Below are 22500 nucleotides of genomic sequence, written 5' to 3'. Positions count from 1 at the left end.
TCCCAACACTTCCTCGTGTATCGTACCTATAACCAATAACCCCTGCTTCATCCATTTTACATCACTGAAGGCTTCCAGTTCTAAATCTTTCCATTAGCGATTCTGCACTGCTGCGTGTGTGTGTGTGTGTGTGTGTGTGCGTGTGTGTGTGTGTGTATTCACGCTGTGCCTACTTGTGTGTATGTATTTTGAGATGTGTGTATGTGTGTGTGTGTACTTCTGCAGTCTGTGTCTACTGGTGTGTGCGCGTGCGTGTGTGTGTACAGGAATGTAAATGTACAGATAGACTGACAGCGATGTGTATTTCTCTGACAGCTGATGATGAAATATGCAGACATGTACTCACACACACACACACACACACACTGATCTATATGTACACACACACACACACACACACACACTGATCTATATGTACACACACACACACACACACAGACCCTTTCACCCTCCCCTCTCCTTTATATCCACATCAGCAGAGACACTCCTCTAATAGCGCCCAGTGTCTCTGCCTTTGTGTGAGTCCAACAAGCAGCAAGCAGCCAACCTCCGAGTGCCCTTCTGCCACAGTATCTACACACCAGGGCTTCAACAAAGGGCTAATCTCCCACACACACACACACACACACAGTTACACACACAGACAGACACACACATAGACACACACTCACACACACTCCACACATACACACACACGCTCACAAACACACACACACTTCATTTCAGTGGTCTATACATCGCACAGCAGTTCTGTGCAGCTCCTTGTCAACAGCATGCCCTAGATTTGGACTCCCCACTGAGTGCATGTGTGTGTGTATGTGCGTATAGATCAGTGTGTGTGTGTGTGTATGTGCATATAGATCAGTGTGTGTGTGAGTGAGTGTGTGTGTGTGTGTGTGTGTATGTGCATATAGATCAGTGTGTGTGTGAGAGTGAGTGTGTGTGTGAGTGTGTGTGTACATATAGATCAGTGTGTGTGTGAGAGTGAGTGTGTGTGTGAGTGTGTGTGTACATATAGATCAGTGTATGTGTGAGAGTGAGTGTGTGTGTGTGTGTATGTGCATATAGATCAGTGTGTGTGTGAGAGTGTGTGTGTGTGAGTGTGTGTGTGTGTATGTGGATATAGATCAGTGTGTGTGTGAGAGTGAGTGTGTGTGAGAGTGTGTGTGTGTGTGTGTATGTGCATATAGATCAGTGTGTGTGTGAGAGTGAGTGTGTGTGTGCATATAGATCAGTGTATGTGTGTGTGTGAGTGTGTGTGTGAGTGTGTGTGTACATATAGATCAGTGTGTGTGTGAGAGTGAGTGTGTATGTGGATATAGATCAGTGTATGTGTGAGAGTGAGTGTGTGTGTGAGTGTGTGTGTGTGTGTGCATATAGATCAGTATATGTGTGAGAGTGAGTGAGTGCAGAACAGCACCCCCTGGTGGCCGTACCTGGCAGTGGCCCGTGTAGGACAGGGTTTTCCCTCTTTGGTAGAGCAGACAGAGGCTGGAGTGCTCCATGTTGGCCGTGTCGCAGGCCGGGTCCAGCTGGGTCTTGTCGCAGACGAGCGGGAGGCCCACACACTCGTGCTGCGTGCAGGGGAAGTCAGCGGTGTCACTGAGACACACGCGGCGGTTTGGTATGCATCTGAGAGAGGGAGAGAGAGAGAGGGAGAGAGAGAGAGAGAGAGAGAGGGGGTTACACACACACACAGACACACATACAGACATACATACAGACACACACACACACACACTCACTCACGCACACACACACACACACACACACACTCACACACACACACACACACACACACTCACACACACAGATACACACACTCACACACACTCACACACAGATACACACACTCACACAGATACATAAACACATACACACACAATGTTTGTGCTGACGTGTCCCTGAGCAAGACACGTAACCCCTAAATGCTCCTGACGAGCTGGTTGGTGCCTTGCATGGCAGCCAATCGCCTTTGGTGCGTGTGTGTGTGTGTGTGTGTGTGTGTATGAATGGGCGAATGAGAAGCATAAATTGTACAGTGCTTTGCATAAAGGCGCTATATAAATGCCAACCATTTGCCATTTACACACAGACATATACAGACACACATATACACACACACACACACACACCCACATACACATACAAACACTGCCACACATGCACACACACAGACACACACAAAAAGAAAGCTGTTTAGTGTAATAGCATCTCAGTGGGAATCCTGTTCTGTGAGGGATGACTCAAACTGCATTCAAGTACAAAACTGGAAGTACACAGCACTTGGTAGTTGGTAGTTTCTTTGGAGCACAGACTTCCTGTTTATTTCTTTGTGAAATAAAACATATTGTAAAAAAAGTATCATCCACAAATCCACTGCCTTCCTGAGTCCTCGGTGGAAACTGGGTTCGACAGCCGTGCTGTAAAAACAAACACCTGCATGCCAACGCCAGTGAAATTACCGAATCCGGGAAACGTCCTGGAAATAAACAGCTAAATTACTCCCGCCTTTCTCTCGCCAGCGGGAAATGCCCAGAAACGTACACATGCATCATCGTTAACAGGGCCTGACGTGTGCATCACGGCTAACAGGGCCTGACGTGTGCATCACGGCTAACAGGGCCTGACGTGTGCATCTGCAACTACAAAGCTCGTAAAGGCAGCGTTGCGTATCTGATGATAACCACGGCCGCTGCATTGTGATTGCACAGCAGAACCGGGCCAACGTGTTCAGGGTCGTGCGGATGCTGAGGAGGGGGTGGGTGGTCTGAGGGAGGTCACTGAAGGAAACTGACAAACACCATGGTGCTAAAACTGCACTGGCTGTGCAGGAAATGACTAATGTTAGAAAGCAAGGTTTTTTTCAGTTTGCCTGGAGGGCATGTTATAAACTGTGTGTGTGTGTGTGTGTGTGTGTGTGTGTGTCTGTGCATGTGTGCATTGTCCCGTGTGTGTGTGTGTGTCTGTCGGGGGGAGGGGTAATTCAATCAAAGCACAAAGTGCTTTAGCTCTGACTTTTCACTCATGAGTTCAACTCCCAGAGGGAAGTTTCTGACTTTTGCTCATCAATAATGGATCAAAGTTAGTCTGGTGCTAGGGCCCCCCTCTCTCAGGCCAACCCAGCTGGGGCCCGGTTCCCACGGCAACCGGCTGCCCTGGGCGAGACTCCACAGAAACACCAATCAGGTGCTAAGCTGGAGAATGAGCCCGTTTTTTATTGTCTTGTTCGTGAAATAACTGAGTATTGGTGGGAAAAGATTTGGGCACACACTGCCAAGGGGATGCTATGAAATGCGGCATGGAGTCGAAATGCGAAAACACATTATTATTGAAGAGATTCAGAAGGAACAACTATACACATAAGACACTATTTATTTGTGAATATCATATTCGGATTTGGGAAAATCCCTACCTTTGACATGATATGACGGAGGACCACACTCTGAAACTCGACCCAAAACCTCAATTCATAAAAACCTAAAAACAACTATTTGTGCGTTAACTGCAGCGATGATACAGCCACAGCTTTTTCTTTCTGCGTTTCAGCCCGCAAAAGTGCACAGTAAAATGTTCAGTGTTGAATCCATTCTTACATCTACTTTTGCACGACATGCAAGTGTGTTGTTATACTTCATGAGTATAATAAGCGACTATAGAACAATAACTTTAACGCTTTAATATCCCAGAAATAGGAGTGTAATCTGCCAATCCAAATAAAAAAAATAAAAAAAATCCTGAATCCAAATTATTTGCTGCCTGAACAAATACAGATACAAATAGTGGCCTTTCTGAGTACATCTGGGTAATGTGATCCTTGAAGAACAAAAATGCACCTCCACTGTCAATTTATTTTCTGTGTGGAACGTGCAGGACCCAAGGCCTCCTGAAGTAGGCCAGTTACATCACGGCTCTCAGGAGCCCGAGGATCTGTGAGCATCACGGAGGAGGAATCCGGGGAAGGGTAAAATAACACCCCCCCCCCGGCCCCCCCATCCTGGGGCTGGAGGTTTCATTACCGCCAGGGATCTGAGAGAGTGCGGCCACCACACACCTGAACAAACACAGCTGCACTGAGTGTGTGTGTGTGTGTGAGTGTGTGTGTGTGTGGGTGTGTGTGTGTGTGTGTGGGTGTGTGTGTGAGTGTGTGGGTGTGTGTGTGTGTGTGTGTGTGTGGGTGTGTGAGTGGGTGTGTGTGAGTGAGTGTGTGTGTGTGTGAGTGGGTGTGTGTGTGTGTGTGTGTGGGTGTGTGTGTGTGTGTGTGTATGTGTGTGTGTATGTGTGGGTGTGTATGTGTGTGTGTGAGTGTGTGTGAGAAAGAGAGTGTCTGTGAGTGTGAGTGTGAATGTGTGTGAGAGTCTGTGAGAGTGAGTGAGTGAGTGTGAGAAAGAGAGTGTCTGTGTGTGTGTGTGTGTGAGAGAGAGGAGGGTGGAAAAGGGGGATTAGCCTGACCTGAAAGCCAGTGATGTAATGAGGCTTAGAGTGGACTAAAACGCTACCACCCTGTAGAGCGGGGCTGCCCAACCCTGTTCCTGGAGATCTACCGTCCTGTAGGTTTTCACTCCAACCCTGGTAGGAACCTGGAGGAAACCCGTGCTGACATGGGCAGAACCGCTGTCCCACCATGGGGACTACGGCAGCGCAGGGCAGAACGGGCCCCTGGCCACCCCTCACCTTTGATTCTTGGGGCAGGGGTTCGGGGAGCAGGGGTTGCTGTTCCGGCAGAAGCCGAACTCAAACTGACTGTCCTGCAGGCCCACACAGCGAGCCACACACGCGCTGGGGTACGTGCGCCCGTTCTGCGCACACACCGGCACAAACTGGTCCGGACAGCCGCAGGGGAGACCTGCCGAGACAGGGGTCAGAGGTCAGCGTTTCACACGTGGATTCTTATGATAAACTTCTGCTGAACTATGATAAGCTGCACAATGCATTACAAGCTAAGGACAATAAAGACTGATTCACTAAATGAACTTTAAAAAAAGGATTTTGCTTTAACTACAGTGGTAGTAACATAGCCTGACATGTGGGCTAACATTAGCTCAGGAGGTAAGAGTAGTCATCTAGCTGTAGCTGTAGCTGTAGTTGTTGCTGGTTCAATCCCGCCCGGGGGTGTCGAAGAGTCCCTGAGCAAGACACTTTGCTCCCAATGAGCTAGTTGGAGCCTGTCCCCATTGGTGTGTGAGTGTGAATGGGCAAAAGATAGGCATTCATTTTAGACTGCTTTTGGATAAACTTTCTGGATACATTTTCGGATAAGTTTTGCTGCAGTACTGCTGCGTTTGTTCGTTTGTTCTCAGCAGATTAATCTACGGCATCATCCAAGTTTTAATCTATGCTGTCACTTCTAGCACTCGGAACTATACTTATGATGCGATCTGTTCACCGTCACCATGCAGGCTGTGTGTGAATGTGTGTGTGGTCTGAGTGCAGGGTGTGTGCAGGGTGTGTGCAGGGTGTGTGCAGGGTCTGAGTGCAGGGTGTGTGCAGGGTGTGTGTGCAGGGTCTGAGTGCAGGGTCTGAGTGCAGGGTGTGTGCAGGGTGTGTGCAGGGTCTGAGTGCAGGGTCTGAGTGCAGGGTCTGAGTGCAGGGTGTGTGCAGGGTGTGTGCAGGGTCTGAGTGCAGGGTGTGTGCAGGGTGTGTGCAGGGTCTGAGTGCAGGGTGTGTGCAGGGTGTGTGCAGGGTGTGAGTGCAGGGTGTGTGCAGGGTGTGTGTGCAGGGTGTGTGCAGGGTGTGTGCAGGCTGTGTGCAGGGTGTGTGCAGGGTGTGTGCAGGGTCTGAGTGCAGGGTGTGTGCAGGGTGTGTGTGGTCTGAGTGCAGGGTGTGTGCGGGGTGTGTGCAGGGTGTGTGCAGGGTGTGTGCAGGGTGTGTGTGCAGGGTCTGAGTGCAGGGTGTGTGCAGGGTGTGTGTGCAGGGTGTGTGCAGGGTGTGTGCAAGGTCTGAGTGCAGGGTCTGAGTGCAGGGTCTGAGTGCAGGGTGTGTGCAGGGTGTGTGCAGGGTGTGTGCAGGGTGTGAGTGCAGGGTGTGTGCAGGCCTGCAGGGTGTGTGCAGGGTGTGTGCAGGGTGTGTGCAGGGTGTGAGTGCAGGGTGTGTGCAGGCCTGCAGGGTGTGTGCAGGGTGTGTGCAGGGTGTGAGTGCAGGGTGTGTGCAGGCCTGCAGGGTGTGTGCAGGGTGTGTGCAGGGTCTGAGTGCAGGGTGTGTGCAGACCGTTTTTGGGCGGAGTCCCCCTCACCTGTGAAGTGGTGGTGGTCCTCCTCTGAGCTCTCCGGGCCCAGACACTGGCGCGTGGAGCAGATGGTGTCCCCGGCAAAGCAGGAGCAGGGGTGGCAGTCCACCTTGAAGGAGGTCCCGTGATCTGCGAGGACGGTCAAACATCGGACATTCAGGTCAGCGATGCGCTTGACCCTAAGGCCCGACATGCACCCTACAGGAGTATGTACCCTAGAGATGTACCCTAAATGTACCCTACGTGAGTACGTACCCTAGAGATGTACCCTAAATGTACCCTACAGGAATATGTACCCTAGAGATGTACCCTAAATGTACCCTACGTGAGTAAGTACCCTAGAGATGTACCCTAAATGTACCCTACAGGAATATGTACCCTAGAGATGTACTCTAAATGCACCCTACATGAGTATGTACCCTAGGGATGTACCCTAAATGTACCCTACAGGAATATGTACCCTAGAGATGTACTCTAAATGCACCCTACATGAGTACGTACCCTAGAGATGTACTCTAAATGTACCCTACATGAGTACGTACCCTAGGGATGTACCCTAAATGTACCCTACATGAGTACGTACCCTAGAGATTTACCCTAAATGTACCCTACAGGAATATGTACCCTAGAGATGTACTCTAAATGTACCCTACGTGAGTACGTACGCTAGAGATGTACTCTAAATGTACCCTACATGAGGACATGAACACTAACGCCTCCAGCTACGCAGTCAGTTTCAGCCGTTTTTGCTTTCTATAATGTCTTAACCCAATGCAAGCATAAGCTGCAGTGTCGAACGTCACAGAGAGCGGGCGCTACAGCATAGGCGCCCCCTAGAGGACTGGGGGGTTTATTACCTCCACAGGGACATAAGTATGCACGTTGAGTATGTACAAATGGACCATGCGTTTGCAATGCGTCGGCCTGGCGTTGAGATTTGCGTTCACGGATTTGCGTAGGGTATGTTTCAGGCCTAACGCCATCAGCTCATTGTTGTACGTCGCTCTGGATAAGAGCATCTGCCAATTCACTTTGCCTCATCCACTTCCCCACTGTTTACTGCATAGCTGTTTACGTCTTTCCACTGCATGAAAGTGCACACCACACAGTACACAGCTACGTAGCTAAATTCTAAATAAAGAAATCTAAATAAAGAACGTAGTTAAATAAAGCTAGTCACACTGCCACACTCAATCTTTTTGGTCCTGAATCTAACAAAGTATTCAATCACATCTGTATCAAATTGGATCGCATTGGATAAAAGCGTCTGCTGAATAAATGCAATGTAAGGCGATCAAATGGCAAATAAAATCAGCAGCAAATACATCTGCAGCTTTCCCAATTCTAGTAAAACAATCAGGCACGATTCAGAGAGATATTAGGCTTTTGCCAATTCCAATCATATTGCTTGTTGAAATTAACCTTGAGAGTTCCAATGACAAGAATACACGCAAAACATGGGTACACAGCAAGGGCCGATCTGCTTCAGGACTTTGTTTCAACCTCTATTCTTTATTATTTAATTAGCTAAATGTCTTTTAGACATTTGTACATGTGCCAGCAGCAGACTGCAAGTGTGTCCTAAAGATTGTACTGTGCTCAAGTACAGGAGTGAACCAGCATAATTTACAGAGCTGTCAGAAAAATGAATTATTGGTTGGAACAAAAATCAGCTCGCAGACCGGCCCTCCAAGACCGGAGTTGTGCACCCCTGATGTAAAATGAAGCCCCATCTCTTTCATAGCCATTTCTGTTTTTCTGATTGAACGATTCCCCCAAATGACCACTAGGTGGCACTGCAGGCGCTCAGCGCCCAGTGCACTTGTTGTGCGTTGAATTCCTCCCCGGGTGCAGTGCACACATGGCAGTCTTAAACAAGCGAAGGAGGCAGTGCAGCCCTTTCAAGTTCCCGGCATCCGCATTCGGGGTGTACCGCAAACTCACCGCAGGAAGGAAATGCCAGCCTGCGGTTCGTTTATTTTCCGTATTATATTTAGCGTTTGTGTACAACATTCTCATAAGTGACGAGGTCGAGGGAGGTGCTGGTCTGTACAGGTTCCAGATGAAGCTTGTCGTTCCCCCCGAAAAACGGAGCCGGCAGACAGCCGAGAGAGAGGGCCGAACTCTCTCAGCCTCAAACGATCGACTGCAGACTGACTGAGACTGAGGTACCGGGGAGAAATAAATATACATAAATAGTGTATCACAACAAAACTTCCCACAGACAGTCGGGTCGAAAGTTTCGGGCTATTTAAATACCCTTTCATGTCCAGGAATTTCCAGGAACAGATGGCAAAATATAAATAAATAACGTAATAAATAAAATCTTGGCAAGAGTTTCCAGAATGTTCTGATTTCCAGCAGAGGCAAATGACAGCCATCTGGCAGCATCCTTCATTAAGTTTCTGTAAGCGATGCTCGCATTAAAAATCACTCTCAAACCGCAGCTAATGAACAACAAAGATGATTTAAAAAGCAAACGAGAACACGAGGAACGACACCGCTCCTCCAAGTCCTCACAGCAGCAGAATTTGTCGGGATTCCAGTCTGAGGAACATAATTATTACACTGAGACACTCTGATCATTTACAAACACAAAGCCCATCAAATTAAGAGGGAACGCTTCACAATAAGGTCACATAAACCGGCATTCATGAATGTTAACGACTGAGAAGTTCATCTGGACAGCTTATGTTTAGGTATTTGTACATTAGTCATTCATGTTAACTACATTGGTTAATGAAATGGAATGGAATTCATATTGGAATGAAAAAAGAAACAAACAGTTAATGTATTTGTTAATGGTTGACTAATTATAAGTTTATCCTACGGCTTGTACTATGAATATTAATGTAACTTATACATTAGTTAGTAGTTAACATACACATGAACTAATGAAAATTTTCATGCTTGATTCAAATATTTGTACATCAATTCATTCATACCTAATTCCATGTACCCTTATTGTAAACTGTGACCCATGAATACATTCTTTGCATGGAATAAATCGGATCACTCAGCCGATTGTTCAACTAGCTTAGCCCACACCTGGGTTAACACAGGGCTAGGTTAGCACATGGCTAGGTTAACACTCAGCTAAGTTAGCACACAGTTAGGTTAGCACACGGCTAGGTTCGCATTCGGCTAGGCTAGGACACGGTTAGGTTAGCGCGGAGCTAGGTTAGCACACTGCTAGGTTAACACACGGCTAGGTTAGCGCATTGGCTAGTTTAGCACACAGCTAGGTTAGTGCATGGCTAGCACACGGCTAGGTTAGCACGCAGCTAGGTTAGCGCCGCCTACTTTTCCTCTGGCCTCCCACGATGCAGGTCTTGGAGGTGTCGATGCAGGGCATCTCCACGCAGTTCTCCAGCCGGCCGCTCTGCCCGCAGGTGCACATCTCAAAGCAGCCCACCTGCCCGCTGTGCACCGGCACCTGGATCAGGGCGTCCATGTTGACCAGGAACTCAGAGGCCTCTCCCAGCTTACAGCCTGCACTCGAGGCAGACAGATACACGCACACACACACATACACACACACATACACACACACATACACACGCACACACACCCATACATACACACGCACACACAGCCATGCAAGCACAAACAGGCCAGTCATGAATGTTATCAGGATTGCAATTACATTCGATTACATTACATTTTATTTAGCATGCGCTATCCAACAAAAAGTGCATAACTACAGAACAGGTTGGATGAGCTACAATTCACAAAGAATCAGTTGTACAGCCATGAAAATGTATTCTAGGACGCAAATAGGAAATAGGCCAAGACAGTACATAATTAGGTACGTAACTAGAGTGTGAACATAAATACAAATGCAACAGTCCTGGATTAAAATACAAAGTAAAATACAAATAAAATATAAATATAAAAAACTAACTTCTCATTACAATATGCTAAAAGAGGTGAACTGGGGGAAACAGCTCCCCCTGCAAGCGGAGGCACAGCACCTGGCACACAGAAGTACGGCAGGCAGTCCTGTCCCGGCTGGCAGCCTTTTCTGTTGACCTCACACAGGTGGTTACTGGGGCATGGGTTGGGGTTGCAGGGGTGAATCACCTCCTCAATGATGTTCCCCAAGGCACTGGGGGCTGGAACCGGACACAGACAACGGGGTGACTTTAGCTCAGGCGGTAAGAGCAGTTGCCAGTTCGGAAGGGCTGCCGGTTCAATCCCGCCCTGGGTGTATCGAAGTGTCCCTGAGCAAGACACCTGACCCTCATGGCAGCCAATGGCCATTGCTGTGTGAGTGTGTCTTATGAACAGGTGAATGAGAAGCTTCAATTGCACAGCAGTTTGGATAAAGGCGCTATATAAATGCCATCCATTTACCATTTACACCAACCAGCTCTTATGGAACAGAAAACACAAGAACAAGCATCATCTTACAAGTAACATTACTTAAACAATGCTGGCTAACACTGTATTTGAAGGCTTCTACATACAAGCAATTTTACTCCTTTATAAGCACAACATAAGCATTCATAATTGCCTTATGTCAATAACCGCAAATAGGAATATGGTGTGTTATGTCAACATTGATGCAGCAAGTGACCTTACCGTGACATACCAAGTGAGTTATTGACATAAGCTCTTATGAATGCTTATGTAGTGCTTATGAATGTCCTACGTAGTGCTCACCAATACACGGAATAGATATACAAAAAGCTCTAATACATATATGAGCAAACATACTAGTTACAAAGTAAAGTAAAGTAGGGGTGAATTCTAGACAGAAAAAACAGGGTTATGGTTGGTCCAGTTCATACCTTGACAAACTGACTGTGTGGTCTACAGTAATGAGGGGTGAAATTGTTCTTCCTATGGCAGGGAGTATCAGGACATAGCCTGAAGGGCCTGACAGTGTACCTTGTCAGGAGCAATCCCTAATCACGTAGTTCTCCTCAGCTAGCCCCTCTCCACCAAATTGGACACTGGCTTGTCCACCATGGCCGGTGTGGGTAAACGTGCGAGTACGAGTGTGTGTGTTTGTATGTGATTGTATGTGAATGTGTGTGCATCTGTGTATGTCTAAACATGTCTGAATGTGTGTTCTGGGAGTAAGAGGCACATGTTACAGGGCTCTCCAATAACAATGGTATTAAATAAAGAATAGAAATGAATACAGTGTGTGTGTGTGTGTGTGTGTGTGTGAGAGAGAGAGAGAGAGAGAGAGAGAGAGAGAGAGAGAGAGTATGTGCGTGTATGTATGCGTGAATGTGTGTGTGCGTGTGTGTGTGTGTGTGTGTGTATATATACGTGAATGTGTGTGTGTGCACTCACTCAGGTATCTCTCTAGGGGAATGCAGCGTTCAGGGTCGTCGGTTGGGGACAGCCGGTTGCAGATGCGTTCCGGGCTCTGTCCCTCGTGAAACCTCCTCCGGTCGCCACACTGGGTCAGGATGTCAACGCAGTCGGACCTGGCAACCCAAAGGGAGAGCGAATAAAGCCCCGTCCACACCAAGAACTGACTACAACTAACGGTGACTAACGGCAACACTGTGAGCATCCGCACTGATGAACCATAACGTAAACTCACTGTGTTCCGAACAGTGCAACATGGACGAATAACTAAAAAATTACTTTGGTCTTTGTTTGCGTGTAAAGTATAATTCGTTCCGTTTTCATAAACGCTTGGTACAAGTCAAATATACAGTGTCATGGTATTAGTGCTCCACTGTGACATTGTGGTGGGGAAGCGGTTGCTAACGAGATTACAAACCTGGCAGGCTTATACGGCGGTGTTCAGCCATCCATCCATTGAGATGGAACGATTTTTTAAACGACATATCATCATAGTCCTAGTTCTTTTTTTTTTGTTTTGTTTACTTTTTACTATTCTTATAATTTCTTACGGAGTAATTCTACGATACACCAAAACGTTTCTTATGAAAAGCATGATTGCTATTATAAATTTGAGCTTCGCCAGAAACACTGCCTTCGTGTAATTTAATGAAATTTTAGCGGCACATGACCGAATCCACAAAGAGAATTCCTGCTTGCTCCATCTCGACAGCCACCGGCTCATACCTGGAATTCTCAGACGCCGTGTAAAGTTTACTCAACATCCCGCTGTATCACTTCATTTCCTGGCCGCTTGCTTTTGTAGCGATTCAAACACGCCAACACAATGCGTGTTGTGCTTTTTCACCAAAACCTCGAAGGCTCGTTGGTTGGGAGAGAAACTGTAATCCGATATGTTCATATGGCAGAGCATCTGGCATTCGAGGAAGAACTGCACGCTGAATTCATCAAAGAGCATTCCCTAATTGTCTTTCCAGGAAACAACGGAAGCGACGCACGTTCTCAGAAAAAAAAGACTGCTCGGCACGGCTATCAAACGGCACGCCATGGAATCAACAGTGAGGCCGATTTTAATTTACAAACATAGGTCCTTCTAGAAACCTTATTGTTTCCATAGGTATGAACTTTGAGTGCACGAGCAGGACCGTTACGAACACTGGAAAGGGCCAAGCAGGAAACATTCCACAGAAGTTTGATCGACATACATGGGTATACGATGACAAGACATCTAAATTCAAATACTTTTACAGGAAGCGGATGGAAAAATCTTCGGTGTGAAAATACGTATATAAGTATTACAATGTTATTAATTGTATGAAATCTATACTTCAAGACGTGTTCGTATGGTTATGAGGAACCGACTAAACTGAGGAAAAAGTTAATTCAGACAGTCTTTAAGTTGCGTTCGGAGTGCAGGCCTTTGGGTGATGCGTTCAGGTTCAACTGTTTCGCACGCAGATGCATTCGGGCGAAGATTTGGTCAACTGGGGGCCCGTGTTTGGACTGTTTTGGGCGAGGTGTCAGCTCGGCACTCTCGTCTCTGACTGATTGCTCTCAGGTCAAGCGCAGTCAGCCCATCCCACCGACAGCCCTACACTGTTTAGATAAGACAACTCACCCTGTGTTTGTATGTACTTATTAATGGCCTAAGAAAGCACAGGACACCCGGAGGCCTAGTCCTAGCTAGCATTCTACTGAAACAGTGGAGGCCAAACCAAGAAAAAAACATGTCAAAATGATTTGTGAAAGGTGTGAATGGTCTTGTGAGTAGATTCTGTGTTTTGATTCCCAGTTGACCAATCAGGAGGCGGTGCTGTTTATAATGTTTTTCTGATCTGGTCAGGAGCCCGGATAGTCTACGTTATCATCCGATCCGTAGTCACAGTCCGACCTCGCGAAGTGTGAAAGGGAATCCGAGCTCCCGACATCATAACCCGTGAGATAATCGTATAACGTACGCCCGCCCTAAAGCAAACGATTAAAGTTAGCCCACATTACCTGGCTTCCAGGATCCCAAAGGTTGGCCGATTTTGGATAAAATGTGAACAGGCTTTTTTTTCTATTCTCATTCCCTGTTGAGCTCAACGGGACCTTAATAACAGAGGTCAACGTGGTTAGCTCCCACTGGTATCCTACTGTCCTGATGGATGATACCTACCTGCTACTTGGCAGCTTCACTGCCCAGGAATGTTACACCCTGCTCTCCGATTCCTGTAAGAGCTACAGAGGACACTATCTGAGGACACTAAAGGCCAAGAACTGTAACTATAACCGTAGCTATAACCATAACGATGCAAGCATTCACACCGATGAACCATAACTTTCCGTAAATAGTCTCTCGGCTATGTCATCTGCAATTGTGAATGTGATGCCCAGGACTGTAAATTTGGATGGATTTTGATTGGTTGTAAGTGTTTCACTGTTCGTGCAGCTGGAATAAAATCTGCTCTTAACGTGTTCCCAATGATATCATTCTTTACTGTCATCGGCATTACAGTTGTGGTGTGAACTCCGCGATCCACTTGAGTTGGAACGAAACGACATATTTATAGTTATCGTTATAGTTAATAGTTTTTGGTGTGGACGGGCCATAACATAATCTCATTCAACCTAACACAGGTTACGTGCAGCTGGGAGTGGGAGTTGAGGTGACACCCACGGATGAACGCGTCGATGAGACCTAATGTAGCGGCATGTGAAATATTTACCGCTAACCCTCATGGCTTTGGCAGGAAGGTGTGGCGCGGCACGCCGAGAAGACAGGAGAATGTGAGCTCTAAAGACTCCTTCCTCCCGCGTGTGTAAATACAGGTGGATTTGACTGAGCGATTCATCCACACAACGCGTAGCCGCAGGCATAGGTGCTCGATGGAATGTGTCAGGTGGCTAAATCCACAACTCTAAACTCAAACGCCAACATACACTGTGAGTTGTGGGAGGAAACGTGACTGAGGTGATGGTTCACTTCCCTGGTGTGAAATCCAGCAATGACCGGCTGGAAATAGCCAGCTAGCGGCCGTTTCAAAAGATCGCTTGAGCTGGTCAAACCTTGTTGAGTATGGAGCTGGTCTGAACTGGTCAACCAACTAGCAGCTGTTTCAAAACCTAGTTTGAGCTGGTCAAACCTTGTTGAGTATGGAGCTGGTCTGAACTGGTCAACCAACTAGCAGCTGTTTCAAAACCTAGTTTGAGCTGGTCAAACCATGTTGAGTATGGAGCCAGTCTGAAGTGATTAACCAGCTACCTGCTGTTTCAGAACCTAGCTTGAGCCTCTATCAAAACCTCTTTTTTGTCAGCAAAATTCAGAGCGCGGCATCCTGAGCGCGAAACCTTCTTATGTTTCCAGCTCGCAGTCTTTCAGCCACTTCCATTAGACTGCTGACGCTGTGACAGGGTGTCAGTTTTTTCTGCGGGGGGTTGGAGGGGGGGTGGGTGGAGAACGTAACGCTCGGTAAATTAGACGCTCCAGAAGGGTTCGGGCCGGGGCTTGGCGGCGGTGAGATTTAACGCGAGGCGCGGAGACGCGGAGACGCGGAGACGCGTAGGTGGCGGTTTCTCGGCCGCATCGCTCCCTTAACGAGCGCACTTCAGTCACAAGCGCGCCGCGATCACAGCCGCCCCCGCGCCGTCTCATTTAGCCCCGTAACCTCCCGGGCCCTGTAATTACCCAGGGTGCAGCCTGCTTTGATCATCACGTTCCAGTCATCTGCACTTCCTGTCGGTTACTCCCCCCCCCCCCCCCCCCCCACCCTGCAGGCCCGGAGTCTGTGTTCGACCGCGGCGGCAGAGCGGCGAGGGGAATCATGGGGATTGTGGTTTTTAAAAATCCCACCTGATTTATGTCTTTTTTTTTAACCTTTATTTATACAGGGTAGGTTGACTGAGCACACGTGCTCTTTAACAGCAACACCCTGTTAACGCCCATCTAAATGAATCTAATCTGCATGTCTTTGGACTGCGGGAGGAAAACCCACACGTGCATGGAGAGAACAGGCAGAAACTCCGCACAGAAAGGCCCCGGTCGGGATTTGGAGGAAGACGAAGGGTAGTGGAAGGGTCATGCCCACACTTTCACACAATCCTGGAGCTACACGCTGAGCCGGGCTGTAGCCTCTCGGCTAAGGTGCTTCGTTAGTTGCTTAGTCTAATCAACTGTAGGTCACTTCGGATAAAAACGTCAGATAAATAACTGTCCTGTACTGTAATGTACTGTGAGTCAGGGACAGGGGCACGGTGTGGTCACGGACGCACTTGCAGATGGCGTTCCCGCTGGATTTGCTAATCTGCCGTGATTCGACACAATCCTGGACACGCCGGGCCAGCCTGTAGCCTATCGGCTAAGGTGCGTGGTTAAGTCGCTTAGTCTAATCAACCGCCATTCGCGTTGGATAAAAACGTCAGCGATAACGTACTTGCAGATGACGCTCCCGCGGGACTTGCTGTAGCAGGGCTTGATCTGCAGGGCGCAGGCCACGGCCCTCCACATGTCCGGACGGCACTTGCTGATGTCCAGCACCGGGATGTTCATGAAGGGCATCTTGATGGTGCCGTTGGCCCACAGCCCGATGTCGCTCTGAGCCCCCTGGTCCGACTGCGTGTTGCAGCTCCGGAACAGCTCTGTAGGCCTGCGTAAACACACACACACACACACACACACACACATTATATACACACACACACACACATTATACACACACACACACACAGTATACACACACACACACATTATACACACACACACACACACATTATACACACATTATACACACACACACACAGTATACACACACACACACATTATACACACACACACACACACACACATTATACACACACACACATTATATACACACACATTATACACACACACACACACATTATACACACACACACACATTATACACACACACACAACACACACACACACACACACATTATACACACACACACACAGTATACACACACACACACACATTATATACACACACACAACACACACAACAAACACACACCACGGACACACGTTAGACATGACTGCGTGCTACAGCCCCATAGGCCTGTGCAAACACACACACACAACACACACGGACATTAAGACATTACAATCAGTTTTCTGCTGCATTCAAAATGTTCATTACAAGATACCTAGGTTTTGAAACAGCTGGTAGCTGGTTGACCAGTTCAGACCAGCCCCATACTGAACATGGTTTGACCAGCACAAGCTTTGTTCAGAAACAGCTAGTAGCTGGTTATATCAAGCTGGTCATAGTGAGATTTTACACCAGGGTACACTTTCTTTTTTCCAAGAGATATGATATGAAAGAGACAGAGAAAGTGGGAGATAAGAGATGGAGAGAGAGAGACGGAGAGAGACAGAGTGAGAGAGAGACATAAAGAGAGTGAGATAGAGAGAACAGAGAGACAGAGAGAGAAAGAGAGACAGAGACAGAGAGAGACAGACATAAAGAGAGTGAGATACAGAGAGAAGAAAGAGAGACAGAGAGAGAGAGAAAGAGATCGTGCTCTCAGCAGCACAGAGTGTGATTAGTAGGTGTGGGGGAATTCCCAGACAGAGGCGGGAGCAGGCAGACGCCCATCTCCGGTCATCAGAGTTTATTTACACGGTGCCGGGCCCTCGGCAACCACTTCCTGCCCCGAGAGGTCACCGGGGAGCCACTTCCTGTCCCGGGAGGTCACCGGGGAGCCACTTCCTGTCCCGGGAGGTCACCGGGGGTAGCCGCAGGGAGCTGAGACCGGCCATATTTAGAGACAACACTCCGCTTCGGGTCGTACAGGAGCAGCCGCGGGAGGTCAAGGAGTGGACCGTGAGAAGTCGTTACCCACTCAAATCCAGTCTCCGTTTATACAGTATAACCTTCTTTTATTGGCTGACACGGGAGGAACTCCTGCACTTGCCGAGCAGTGATTGGTGGAGGAGGCCGAGAGGGCAGCGGAACAGTGTTTTGTCTAATTCTTCTTTTGCGGTCAGAGAACATCAGGTCGCTGTGCGCCGAGTTAAACACACGTGCACGTTATCCGCTGAATAGAGGAGCTGAAAAAGGCCATAAGTCAAACTCTTATGGTGCTTTGAGTCGCGCTCACAGAAATGAAAATATGAAAAGTGCCTAAAAAGGTACAAATACTTGTCCCTGGGGTGGTACTCTATAGGCACATAAAATTGTAATATATATATATCATAAATTTGTACCATGGTGCAGTGGGTAGCACTGCCGCCTCACAGCAAGGAGGTCCTGGGTTCGAATCCCCGTCGGCCGGGGCCTCTCTGTGTGGAGTTTGCATGTTCTCCCCGTGTCTGCGTGGGTTTCCTCCGGGTACTCCGGTTTCCTCCCACAGTCCAAAGACATGCACGTTAGGCTGATTGGAGAGTCTAAATTGCCCGTAGGTATGAGTGTGTGAGTGAATGGTGTGTGTGCCCTGCGATGGACTGGCGACCTGTCCAGGGTGTATTCCTGCCTTTCGCCCAATGTATGCTGGGATAGGCTCCAGCCCCCCTGCGACCCTGATCAGGATAAGCGGGTTCAGATAATGGATGGATGGATGGATAAATTTGTACCTTTTTTTGCTTGGAAAGTGTACTCATTTGTGCCCCAAGAAACAATACTGTACTTTCATGGTACATTTGAGAAATGTGATCCTTGAAAAACAAAAACCTCACTTTACTTCTGAGAGTGCAAGTACCACAGCCAGAGGTGTAAAGTCCAGGTTCAGAGAGTAAAAGTCCTCTTGCCGTGTTTTATTGCGGGTATCGGCTCCGTGTCGCTTCACCTCGTCTTTAATACACTAAAGCCCCACAGCGTGCCACAGGTTTCTCTGCTTCAAAACGCCATTTTCATGTTTCCGTTTGATCTTCACTGCACATCTGCGAGCGATGAACAAAAAAGGACAAAAACGGACACGTCGTGGGGGGTGGGGATGGGGGGGGGGGGAAGATGGCGGCAGTCGTGGAATGCCTCCAGGAATGTAAACACGGAGATACCGATACCCTGCCGTGCACGGCGACGAGAAACCAAACACCCCCCCGCGGGCCTTCGAGCGGGGGGGAACCGTGGGACGCGATCCCCGCTAGGGGACCGTGAGAGGGCGCCGCCCTGGTGGGGGGCGTCTGAAGCGCACCGCGCTGTTTTTGGCATCAACACGCCATGTGAAGAAAGGGGGTCAGTTTATTTGCACATCAGCAGGGTTAGGCTTTGGTGTTGAGGTGGGGGGGTGGGGGGTGGGGGTGACCCTGGTTTGTCTCCGTGAGGGTACCCCGCACGCCAGGGGGGACCTCCGCCGTCCTTGCCGAGCCCCCCCCCCACCTTTCGGCATCAACAAACGACGAGCCAGTTTATTTGCACATCAGTCGAATACATTATTTAAAAAAAACGGTTTTGAAACGCGTTCCCACGAGCCTTAGAGAGCCTGAAGGGTGACATTTCACCCCGGAGAACTGCACGCGAAACCCACAAACGAGCAGAACCCGGGGACTGGCGGCTGAATCCTCCAGCGATCGCTTTCGTGACTTCACTGAGGCACTCGTGCTGCCCCTGCCTGTTTAGATAAATAGAGAGTTCAATGCAGTTATACGACGCTTTTTTCACTCGAAGCGCTTTCACAGTGATGAGGTGGGAAACTCTCTCTCAACCACCACCTGGGTGATGCAACGGCAGCCGTTTTGTGCCAGAACACTCACCAGCTGAGGTGGAGAGGGAGAGGACAACGTTCATGGCAATTGACTCATCCCCAGAGGAAGATAAGGTGGCAAGGTTGAGAGAACCACGTTCAAAATTTAGCCAGAACACCAGGGAAGTGTTTAGCACCAGGCCACAGCAGTGAGAGCATCTGAAGGGCACCACGCTCTATTTTTGGGAATCAACAAATGATGCAAAGAGGCCAGTTTATTTGCACAACAGCAGGGTTGGGATTTGGTGTCGGGCGGCGGGGGGGGGGGGGGGGTGACCCTTGTTTGTCTCTTTGTGGGTACACAGAACACCAGGGGGAACCCCTATCCCGAACGAGCCCCCTCTCCCAGTGCCCCGGGCCGTGTTTGAGTTCCACGCGGCGACCACAAGCTGGGGACCCTACGGCATGAGGCGCCCCGGCTTTGAAGCCCAAAGTGGGGAGGGGGGGGGGGGGCCTCGTCCGTGTCCACCCCCCCCCGGGAGCCCTTCAAAGGAAACCGGAGCCAGCATTTGTTTGTCTGAACTCTGCGGTGCCATCACATAAAACCGGGATTCTTCCTGTCTCCGCTCCAAGGAAAATAAAGACGGAGGAATCTTCGGATTGTTCCCGACTCCGGAGCGGGGAGGTCTCGGGAGACGCGGAGACTTCGGCGATCAAAGGGGCCCTTCAGATCTGGTCGGGGCGAACGGGCGTGTAGTATGCGTTTCGAAATAACAACAATAAAAAAAAAAAACATTTTAATTGAGTACAAACTAAGATCTCCACATAAGTACTTTGAGAGTAGAGGAGAGAGGGGGAGAGATAGAGAGATGAAAGACAGAGGGAGGGAAAAGTAGTGCACTAGAGGAAAAGAAAAAGGGTGAGTGAGAAAGACATGAAAATAAAATGGAAAAGTGATTTTCTGTTTATAAAACCTTTTGTCATGTAGAAGAAAAATGGTAAAATGGTAGGCATTTATAGAGCGCCTTTATCCAAAGCGCTGTACAACTGATGCTTCTTATTCACACGCACACCAACAGTGATTGTCTGCCATTTCCCCGAGGGATATCTAAGGTCAAGAACACTGGAGTTAAAAGGTGATTTTCGCAAAAAGACACCGTCTCTGCAGGCCCCGTCCCGGGCCTTCAGCGCCCCCCCCACGCCCCCCCCACGGCCAGCGCTCGACCCGTGGTCCAGTGAACCCCGTCGTGTCTGTGTGGTTCTCTCCCCCGGCCCGGCTTTGATGGTCTCCGCGGCGAGCCGGGGCCCCAGACCGCGCTCAAACGCGCCACGCTGCGCCGCTGTCGCCCCCGACGACGCCGGCCGGCTCTGTTCCCGCGCTGCGGCTTCGCCCCCCCCCCCCCCCGCGCCCCCCCTCCCCCGTGACTGGAGGATGACCCCGTGGCCGCCTCGACCCGCCATCACCGCAACCGACCCCGGGCCACCACGGGAGAAACCCCCCCGGAGGGACCCTCGGTCTGAGCACCGGGTTCGTCCCCGTGGCCATTAGCGTCTGCGCGCCGGCCTTCATCTACACGAACCCCTGCCATTCCCTCTCACCCGCACAACAATAGAAGAAGAAGAAACAGAGCCATTTTGTCCGACTGTGAGCGGACTACGTTATTTAGAAAAGCGGTCTGAAAGGCCGGTTTCCCACGAGCCTCAGAGGAGGCTGAAGGGTGACATTTCGCCCCGGAGGGCGGCACGCAGAGCCCACAGACAGAGCCCAGCCCGGGCCTGCCGGCTCAGTCCTCCAGCCATCGCTCCAGACTGCCGTGACTCCACAGACGCTCACGTGCTACCCCTGCCACGGTGAATTACAATGGAGCGTTTTAGAGACTTTGAGCCCAATGCGCCGGTCACTGAGGACAACTCCGTGCCTGCGTGTGTGCGTGCGTGTGTGCGCGCGTGCGTGTGTGCGCGCGTGCGTGTGTGCGCGCGTGCGTGTGTGCGCGCGTGTGTGCGTGCGCGTGTGCGTGCGTGTGTGTGTGCGTGCGTGCGTGCGTGTGTGCGTGACCCTTTCATTATTTACTTCACTTTCATTTCACCACGAAGTCACGAGAAATGAAATAAATCTGTTTCTTAGCGGAGACCTGACCAAGACGGCGGCGACAATAAGTACAGTTCAATTCATTCTGGTATAAAAATACAAGTGCAGTGGAGACTCACTCTTCTGTTACTCAGTGGCTAAGGCCACTTGCTGTTGTAGCAAACTGGGGCCAGCCTATAGCAGAGTGGCTAAGGTGCTACACTAGGCCAGCCTGTAGCCTAGAGGCTAAGGTGTTTGACTGGGCCAGCCTGTAGCCTAGAGGCTAAGGTGCTTGACTGGGCCAGCCTATAGCCTAGTGGCTAAGGTGCTTGACTGGGCCAGCCTATAGCCTAGTGGCTAAGGTGCTTGACTGGGCCAGCCTAGTGGCTAAGGTGCTTGACTGGGCCAGCCTATAGCCTGGTGTCTAAGGTGCATGACTGGGACCTGGAAGGCTGGTGGTTCTAATCCCAGTGTAGCCACAACGAGATCCGTCCAGCTGTTGCTCCCTTGAGCAAGGCCCTTAACCCACGTTGCTCTAGAGAGGATTGTTCCCCGCCTAGTCAAGTACCTGAGGTAGGGTCACTCACCTGATGTTGAAGTTGGTGCAGTACGTGAGGTGAGGTGTGGTCACTCACCTGTTGTTGAAGTTGGTGTGGTATGTGAGGTGAGGTCACTCACCTGTTGTTGAAGTTTGTGTGGTACGTGAGGTGAGGTCACTCACCTGTTGTTGAAGTTGGTGCAGTACGTGAGGTCCTTGCAGCCCAGCTGACACGGTTCCCGGACGTCTGCCAGGCAGGTGACCAGGTCTGACTCCACAGGGTTGTACTCACACAGCTGGTCAAACTCCTGCCAGGTCTGTGTGCCCCAGTTCGTGCTGATCTCCTGACACTTCTCTCTGCGGGTACAGACGAACCAGGGGTCACAGAGGGGAACTCACACACACACATACAGACATGCACATACTCACTGTCACATATGGACCTGCACACACACACACACACACACACACACACACACACGCACCAATGCACACATATACACGCATGCACATAGCCACTGTCACACGCAAACACACACACACACACACACACACACGCCTACCCACACACATGCATGCACATACACACAGGCACACAGGGACGCACACACACACAAATACATGTGCCCACATGTGATCAGAGGAAAGAATGTGAACAGTGTTCAGCTCAGTGTAAATGTCAGGGCATGTACGTATGTATTACAAACACATATTTTT

General features: G+C 49.4%; 1 protein-coding gene across 1 annotated transcript in view; it reads right to left on the bottom strand.

The window, feature by feature from the left end:
• LOC133125975 (reversion-inducing cysteine-rich protein with Kazal motifs-like) overlaps nt 1-22500 on the bottom strand; it is a 48156-nt gene that overhangs the window by 9989 nt on the left and 15667 nt on the right. Inside the window, exons 3-10 of the mRNA XM_061237736.1 lie at nt 21967-22140; nt 15967-16179; nt 11534-11670; nt 10201-10341; nt 9530-9718; nt 6233-6355; nt 4675-4846; nt 1437-1632 (exon numbers count right to left, since the gene is read on the bottom strand). Coding sequence (XP_061093720.1) covers nt 1437-1632; nt 4675-4846; nt 6233-6355; nt 9530-9718; nt 10201-10341; nt 11534-11670; nt 15967-16179; nt 21967-22140 — 1345 coding nt within the window. The remainder of the gene's footprint in view (nt 1-1436; nt 1633-4674; nt 4847-6232; nt 6356-9529; nt 9719-10200; nt 10342-11533; nt 11671-15966; nt 16180-21966; nt 22141-22500) is intronic.

This window comes from Conger conger, chromosome 4, assembly GCF_963514075.1.
Source record: "Conger conger chromosome 4, fConCon1.1, whole genome shotgun sequence".
In the NCBI taxonomy this organism is placed as follows: Eukaryota; Metazoa; Chordata; class Actinopteri; order Anguilliformes; family Congridae; genus Conger; species Conger conger.
This window is presented reverse-complemented; position numbering and strand designations above follow the sequence as displayed.